This window comes from Thunnus thynnus, chromosome 20 (assembly GCF_963924715.1).
Source record: "Thunnus thynnus chromosome 20, fThuThy2.1, whole genome shotgun sequence".
NCBI classification, from domain to species: Eukaryota; Metazoa; Chordata; class Actinopteri; order Scombriformes; family Scombridae; genus Thunnus; species Thunnus thynnus.
The window spans coordinates 1,326,842-1,335,105 of NC_089536.1; the positions used below are offsets into that span (position 1 = coordinate 1,326,842).

An 8,264-nucleotide genomic window follows, 5' to 3' on the forward strand; every position below is an offset into this window, starting at 1 on the left:
AGGCTAATTGAATTACAACATAACTACCATATACAAGATAATCCTAATTCCTTTTGGGGTCTAACCTTCAAAATGAAAGCAGCAAAGTGTAAAAGTGTTATTGGTACATTAGAAACTGATTTATTAGCATGAAACTAACTCGCATACAATAAATGAGTGAACATTCAGCAGAATTTTCCTAAAAACAGCAAAACAAAGATAAATCATTTGATTTCACTTGATAACTTTTTCTTTTATTCAGTTTTTTTTTTAACTCGGAAAGCAAATATATTCGAAAAAGCAATAACAAATTTCAGCTGAACAAGTAGTATATAATATATAAAAGGCAGTGAAGAAAAAAGACATAAACTCATCAAACAACTGGATGAATTTTTAAATGATTTATTGACTTTGGCACTGAGTGTTGGTGCTGGATGTAAATCAGAAGCTGTGGAATCGACCAATATGGACGTCATACTGGGCTTCAAAAACCTGGCTGAGACTGAGAGGAGAGATGAAACCAAAGATGATTTTCTTCTTCAGTGGTTTGTGACTCCTTGGAGGTCCTACTCTGCTCCCTGAGCTCCTTCCTCTTCATCCGGCTCTCCTTCAGCTCTGGAAACACCGAGGTTATAAGAATCCAGCTCAGTGTTCTCCTGGAGAGACATGACAACACAGATCTAAGTTACGACAGTGACGACCAACAGCAGAGTCACCGGCAGGACGACCAGTCTGATGATAAGAACTGTTGGATCTGACGAGACACATTCAGTCATCACATTAGATCACATGACATCATGAGAACAACAGCTCCCATCAAACAGAAACTTTAGTGACGTTAAATCTCCTAAAATCACTGAAGTGTGAAGCAGCTTGTTGATTATAAGTTCATCTGATCTCCTCTGTATGCTGATGATGTTGGACAAAAACAACTCATGTGTTTACAGCCGGTTTGAAAGAATGAATGAAAGTCTGCTGATTGTCTCCTTAAAGCTCCTGTCTGGTTGAAATGATTCAACTGATTGTTAACAATCAACATCTTCACATGCAGTTAAATCAAATGTTTCATCTTTAGGATGCCGTCGTCCTGGATAAGTTTACAGTTCAGTCCAATGAAAACTACCAACTATCACTGTGACAGAGGAAGGAAGATATTACTGTCATAGATGATGTCACTGATGGACTTACCTGAGCAGGTGACATCCACAATGTAGGAAGAGGAAACTGATGATAAACACTTCCTCAGTTCAGATCCAGAACGAACACATTCAGGCTTGATCCTCCATACAGATCTGGAAATGCGCTCCTCTCTTTTTCCAGTTGAAACAGCAGAGCCACAGTCCAAATATCCACAAACAACAGCTGCTTCTTTCAGGGTCCATCCATGGTCAGTCACTGGATTCCACTCTCCCTGTTTTATCTCCAGTGTACCTGCACAGCGACTGGCTCCTCCCACCAACCTGACAGGCTCTGAACAGAAACAAGAGAGTCATCAGTAAAAGAATAAAGTGAGTTTCATTAGAACAGAAATGAAGCCAAATCAAAGCTGCAGCTCCTCTTCTACCTGAGCAGGTGAGTCCAACAGCTTTGCCAGGTGAGCAGGTGCTTCTAGCTGAGTCTGATCTTCCACAGTCCAGGAGAGCAGACTCATGGCCTCCACACTGGAACTCTTTGGTCCACATTGGAGCCTCCACTTCTCCATAGAGCCCCCCCTGGAGGACTGAAGGATCCCCACAGCCGAGCTCCCTACAGACCACCTCTGCATCCTGCTGGTCAAAGTCAGCTTCACACACTGAAGACCACGACTGCTCAGACTTCACCTCCAGTCTGCCTGAACACAGACTAGTCCCATTCACCAGCCTGACAGAGTCTGGAGAGAGAGAAGATTTACAATTTAAAACTGATCTTTATGAACCGTCTTATAACAAATATAATACTCTCATTATAAATAGAAATATAATACATCTCAGGAGGTCCCCTCCTGGAGTCTGGCCAGGGAGTCTCTGGTGGCCGGGCCTTGGCCCATGGGGCCTGGTCAGGAACAAACCAAAGAAGCAACTTTTCATGCTAATCTCACAGTCGTTAGTGACTTTAGTTCAGCAGTTAGCTTAGCAGTTAACTTAGCTGAGCAATTCGTGATGGCTTCTCTCTCTCTCTCACTCTCCTGCTCGGTGTGTCAGGAGAGTGAGTGTTTAGTGTTGGAGGTGAGGCTCAGTGAATTGGAAGTGTGGCTCTGCACCATGAACAATCTATCATTATCTACTGTATTTAGCCAGCTCCCAGTAGCTGGCACGAACCAACCTGACGTAGCTCCTACTGCTCCAGTAGTTCCTGAGCAGCAGGGAAGCCAGGGTGGCTGGGTGATTGTCCAAAAGAAGCATAGCCCTAAGCAGAAGCCGACAATTCACCACCAACCACTTCTTTACGTTTCTAATAGGTTCTCCCCAGTCAGTGACACACCCGCTGAGAAACCGACTGTGATTATCGGCAGCTCCATTATGAATGTTGAGTCGATGTGTACATATGCAAAGACAATGACGGATGTCACTGGGCCCCTGCCAAAAAAGGATGTCCAGAGGCCCCAATATTTGTATTTGTATTTGTATTTGTTGAGGCAGCAAAATTGTTTGTATTTGTATTCAAATAAAAGTGGAAAGAGGCATAAAAATCCTGTTTTTGTTTTTATTACACTTTTCATTTTTAAAAAATTAAAGTGTTACAATAAGTGTTCATGAATAAACTACCTTACGAAGGAGGTCCCCACATCGGGTCTCAAACTGGAGTCTCCCAGATCATAGACGACTGCGCTGATTACTGAGCTAAAACTTTACTCATCGCCTCATTGCAGACAGACACCTACCTATTTATACACCCATAACAGAGACAGTACGGTCTTGACCTGCTCTGTGTGCAAAGTGCCTTGAGATGACTTTTGTTGTGATATGGCGCTATATAAATAAAAATTGATTGATTGATTGATTGAAAAGTTTAGGCCCTGAATACAAGACGTCTTCACTTTTTTCAGATGTATTTCCAGGGAAAAAACCGTCTTATACTTGGACCAACGCGGTAACACTCACACTCCTCGAGACACCGGCTGAAGAGGTGGAGTTGCAGCCATTTTCAACTGAAGCCTAATAATCAACTCTAGACTTAAACCTAATTATAACTCATTTGAAAGTCTTATTCTTAGTCTCTCACACCGAACTTGGAAAACTTTACAGCCATTCCATTTGTTATGGTGTATTGTTGTTATTGTTCTTATTATGCTTCTCTGTGTCTCTCTCCTCCTCCCTCCTTCTCTCTCTCAACCTAACTGGTCAAGGTAGATGGCGCCCAGCTAGAGCCGGGTTCTGCTTGAGGTTTCTTCCCGTTAAAGGGGAGTTTTTCCTTACTGCTGTCGCCAAGTGCTGCTCATGGGGGAATGTTGGATCTCTGTAAATTAAAGAGTATGGTCTAGACCTGCTCTATGTGAAAACTGCCCTGAGATAACTTCTGTTATGGTTTGGCACGATAAAACTGAAATGAACTGAACTGAATCAAAGGTGGACAGGATTGAGATCATATTGGCATTCAATTATTAAAAAATGTTGACATGGTGTTAGCTTTAGCTAACTTGTCTTGATTTGAAGCTCCCTCAATGTAGCGTAACCTACAGACATATTTATTTTAACAAGGAGAGATTTGTGAGATTGTGGTCCAATGATGGATTGTGGTCAGATGCTCTGACTGTTGTTTGGGCCTTTGCAACCAAAGGAAGTTCATAAAGCAGCTTTTGTCCTGTTTTACTGGAGTTACCTCTTGTTGCTGGCCAGAAGAGTGCTGCAGGAAATGGACTGTCTGAGACTTTGAATGAAGGAAATGGAGATGTGGATGATTCCACCTCTGCAGAACAGGTAGACTACAAATAGCAGGCTCTCTGAAACATTAATTACTTTTAATTTCTAATGTAATAGTTTCTTATAAGGTGGATGTGACTGAGTTGCTCAGGAGAACTGCAGGGTGTGTGAGTGAACCACAGCAGGTTGCTTAAAGCTGCAGATTGTCTCAGTTTGAAGCAATGAGCCTCCAGGAACAAGCTAACTTCTCTACCCTTTACGATGCCGTCATCCTGGATAAGATTACAGTTCAGTCCAATGGAAACCACCGACTATCACTGTGACAGAGGAAGGAAAATATCACTGTCATAGATGATGTCACTGATGGACTTACCTAAGCAGGTGAGCCCCACGATGGAGGCAGAGGACCCTGATGATGCACAGTCCCTCAGTGTGGATCCAGACTGAACACAGTCAGATCCGATATTCCATACGGGTCTGTCTAAGGGCTCATATGTTCTTCTCGTTGAAACAGCAGAGCCACAGTCCAGATCTCGACAGGCTGCAGCTGCTTCTTTCAGGGTCCAATCAGAGTAAAACACTGGTCTCCACTCTTCTCGTTTCATCTCCAGTGTACCTGCACAGCGACTGGCTCCTCCCACCAACCTGACAGGCTCTGAACAGAAACAAGAGAGTCATCAGTAAAAGAATAAAGTGAGTTTCATTCGAACAGAAATGAAGCCAAATCAAAGCTGCAGCTCCTCTTCTACCTGAGCAGGTGAGTCCAACAGCTTTGCCAGGTGAGCAGGTGCTTCTAGCTGAGTCTGATCTTCCACAGTCCAGGAGAGCAGACTCATGGCCTCCACACTGGAACTCTTTGGTCCACATCGGAGCCTCCACTTCTCCATAGAGCGCCCCCTGGAGGACTGAAGGAGCCCCACAGCCGAGCTCCCTACAGACCACCTCTGCATCCTGCTGGTCAAAGTCAGCTTCACACACTGAGGACCACGACTGCTCAGTCTTCAACTCCAGTCTGCCTGAACACAGACTATTCCCATTCACCAGCCTGACAGCGTCTGGAGAGAGAGATAATGTACAATTTAATACTGATTTTATTGACCACTTTATATACTATAACAAATATAACAAGTAATAGATCTCTTTACCTAATTTAGCTGGAGCTAAAACTGAAGTCACACACCCCCTTCAGCTGCTGTCGTCAACATCTTAAATGCTAGTGAGTTTATATATTTTAAAGTTAATCAGTATGTAGATATCTATGTGTATAATCATGTCACTGCTGTATTTATGCCTTTAGATTATGTTAATTTGAGTGTCCATGGAGCAGCTAATGTTTACAAAGAATAGCTCTGATTGAACTCCATTCAGAAACAAGCATTTTAAGTTATTTGCTTGTCATCTTGCAGAAGACCTGATGAAGCATGAATTCATACTTATCAGCATCATGATGTAGTTATTTCAGTACCATTTATTGCAATTAAATCACAGCAAAATCTAAGTTTATTTGGGTTCATACTGCTTTAAGGTCTGTAGTGCAGTAAATCGACAGATTTTTGGGGGGAGTTTTCTTGTGACGGATTAATGCAGTTTATCACAGCAATAAGATCAGAGAAGAGTTGATCATGTATCTCTCAGTGTTTACAGATAAGTAGCAGTATTATTGTTGTTAGCGAGAGGACTGAGCTGTCATGATGGCACACAGGCTGGCTCCCATGGTGCAGATGGGGAGTAGTCAGTGCCTGCTGTTGCTCATTGGCTGTTTGAGATGAATAAACACAAATGATCCCGCGGTCAAACTCGCACAAGTAATGCAAGGTGAAAATTCACTCTGCGTTTGGTGAATACAACATAAGTGTATAGGAGAACCTATGGTGGGCACAAAACTTTGTGTTGTAGTGTTTGGTTAGTCCATTCTGGGCTACTGTAGTAACATGGCGGTACAAGATGGCGGACTACATGGAAGAGGACCTGCTCTCTATGTAGATATAAAGGGCTCATTTTAATGTAACGAAAACACAATCATTTTTTTTAACAGGTGATTATACACTAATGAAAATGTACTTGTGAATATTATATTCCATTTCTGCCAAGTCCATACCATTAAATGCTCATAAATTCTGTACACTGCACCTTTAACGTAGCGTAACCGAAAGGCATATCGACTTTTACAAAGATTTTTTTGTGAGGTTGTGGTCCAAACACTACATATTTGACTTGTATCATGCTCATATTTATTCTGTATGAGCGATCTTAATGTTTTTCTGCTTCACACTCTGCTTATCAGCTAATGATAGTCTGTGGCTGCACTGCAGCCCCTCGCTAGGAAGTTTACAGTTCAGTCCAATGGAAACCATTGACTATCACTGTGACAGAGGAAGGAAAATATTACCGTCATAGATGATGTCACTGATGGACTTACCTGCGCAGGTGAGCTCGACGGTACTTGAGAGTACCGAAGGAAGTTGCAATGCACATTCCCTCAGTGCAGAGCCAGACTGAACACACTCAGATCTGATCGACCATACAGATCTGTCTGAGGGCTCATTCCTCTTTCTCATTGAAAGAGCATAGCCACAATCCAGATCTCTACAAACTGAAGCCGCTTCCTTCAGGTTCCAGAATATTTCTACTGGTTTCCACTCTCCCTGTTTCACCTCCAGTGTACCTGCACAGCGACTGTCTCCTCCCACCAACCTGACAGGCTCTGAACAGAAACAAGAGAGTCATCAGTAAAAGAATAAAGTGAGTTTCATTCGAACAGAAATGAAGCCAAATCAAAGCTGCAGCTCCTCTTCTACCTGAGCAGGTGAGTCCAACAGCTTTGCCAGGTGAGCAGGTGCTTCTAGCTGAGTCTGATCTTCCACAGTCCAGGAGAGCAGACTCATGGCCTCCACACTGGAACTCTTTGGTCCACATTGGAGCCTCCACTTCTCCATAGAGCGCCCCCTGGAGGACTGAAGGAGCCCCACAGCCGAGCTCCCTACAGACCACCTCTGCATCCTGCTGGTCAAAGTCAGCTTCACACACTGAGGACCACGACTGCTCAGACTTCAACTCCAGTCTGCCTGAACACAGACTAGTCCCATTCACCAGCCTGACAGCATCTGGAGAGAGAGGATTTCCATGTTATACCGATCTTTAATTACCACCTTATATATTATAACAAATATAATACATCTCAGGAGGTCTCCTCCTGGAGCCCGGCTGGGGAGTCTCTGGTGGCAGGACCCTGGTCCATGGGGCCTCGTTAGGCTCAGCACGAAGAAGCAACATGAAACTGCTCTGTGGACCCACCACACAGTGATTATGGAATATTAGATCATCTAAAAAGGTGTGATTGAGAACATGGTTTTGTACCTGTAATATTAGTTTTATAAACTTTAAGGTTTCTGCCCGTAAACTTCGTGTTTAGAGTCTGAGCATCCAGTTGAAGGTTTGCAAACTCACTTTCACACACAATGAGGCAAGAAGATTCACACAGGTGCGTTACAGCCGTGGTCACTAGGACCTCAAGGTTTTGAAGTAGATTTCTTCATGAACGTGTATTTCAAACCAAAATGAATCTTTTCTACTTGTCACAGACAGGTATGAAGTGGCAGCTGATGTTTTGTCTCTGCTTGATCTTAGATGGGCTGAATCAAAGCTTGTAGTTAATGTTACTGTTGCTGCTGAACTTTGACATGATTTGTCATTAAAGTCACTATTCTACTTGTTAGTTCTTTGTATTACTTCACTTTACTCAGGTTGACTTCCATTTATTCAGACCTACCACATATTTACCCATCAAAATTAATATCTTGACAATAAGCATGCCATTTCCTCTTAAGCTTAAGCTTATTCTTTTAAGCTTTTCTTTTCTGGAGTTACTCAGGGGGACAGTTGTGGGACGAGTGTGGCGACACTCAAAAGCTGCCCGCTGAGCGCTGCTGTGTTGGAGTTCTCTGGAATTACCTCTTGTTTCTGGCCAGAAGAGAGCATTCTGCTGCACGAGATGGATGGTCTGGGATTTAAGCTCTTTGATGGCAAATTGACCAGGAGGGAAATGGAGATGTGGATGATTCCACCTCTAGTGATCAGGTGGACTACAACTAGCAGACTCTCGGATACACTGACTGTTTTAATTTATAATGTAGTTGTTGCTTGTAAGGTGGATGTGACTGAGCTGCTCAGGAGAACTGCAGGGTGTGTGAGTGAACCACATCGGTTGCTTAAAGCTGCAGATTGTCTCAGTTTGAAGCAATGAGCCTCCAGGAACAAGCTAACTTCTCTACCATGTAGGATGCTGTCGTCCTGGATAAGTTTACAGTTCGGTCCAATGGAAACCAGCGACTATCACTGTGACAGAGGAAGGAAAATATTACTGTCATAGATGATGTCACTGATGGACTTACCAGAGCAGGTGACCTCCATGATGAAGGAAGAGGAATCTGATGATGCACAGTCCAT

General features: G+C 43.2%; 2 protein-coding genes across 2 annotated transcripts; both read right to left on the minus strand.

The window, feature by feature from the left end:
- Positions 1-303: 303 nt before the first annotated feature.
- LOC137172742 (CD5 antigen-like) lies at positions 304-2,139 on the minus strand. Its single transcript, XM_067577355.1, has 3 exons — positions 1,544-2,139; positions 1,168-1,449; positions 304-635 (listed from the first exon to the last, which is right to left on the minus strand). The coding sequence occupies exons 1-3, from the start codon at positions 1,659-1,661 to the stop codon at positions 625-627; spliced, it is 411 nt and encodes a 136-aa protein (XP_067433456.1). The 5' UTR covers positions 1,662-2,139; the 3' UTR covers positions 304-624.
- Positions 1,946-8,264, minus strand: LOC137172591 (scavenger receptor cysteine-rich type 1 protein M130-like). Its single transcript, XM_067577100.1, has 6 exons — positions 8,210-8,264; positions 6,617-6,922; positions 6,238-6,522; positions 4,568-4,873; positions 4,192-4,473; positions 1,946-2,010 (listed from the first exon to the last, which is right to left on the minus strand). Exons 1-6 carry the CDS (start codon positions 8,262-8,264, stop codon positions 1,946-1,948), a joined length of 1,299 nt encoding a protein of 432 aa, XP_067433201.1.

Coding starts and splice junctions, on each gene's coding strand:
- LOC137172591 (XM_067577100.1), bottom strand. CDS start 8,264: ATGGACTGTGCATCATCAGATTCCTCTTCCTTCATCATGGAGGTCACC. Junction 6,523..6,616: donor TGTTGGACTCACCTGCTCAG/GTAGAAGAGGAG, acceptor GTTTCTGTTCAG/AGCCTGTCAGGTTGGTGGGA. Junction 4,874..6,237: donor CGTCGAGCTCACCTGCGCAG/GTAAGTCCATCA, acceptor CTCTCTCTCCAG/ACGCTGTCAGGCTGGTGAAT.
- LOC137172742 (XM_067577355.1), bottom strand. CDS start 1,661: ATGTGGACCAAAGAGTTCCAGTGTGGAGGCCATGAGTCTGCTCTCCTG. Junction 1,450..1,543: donor TGTTGGACTCACCTGCTCAG/GTAGAAGAGGAG, acceptor GTTTCTGTTCAG/AGCCTGTCAGGTTGGTGGGA.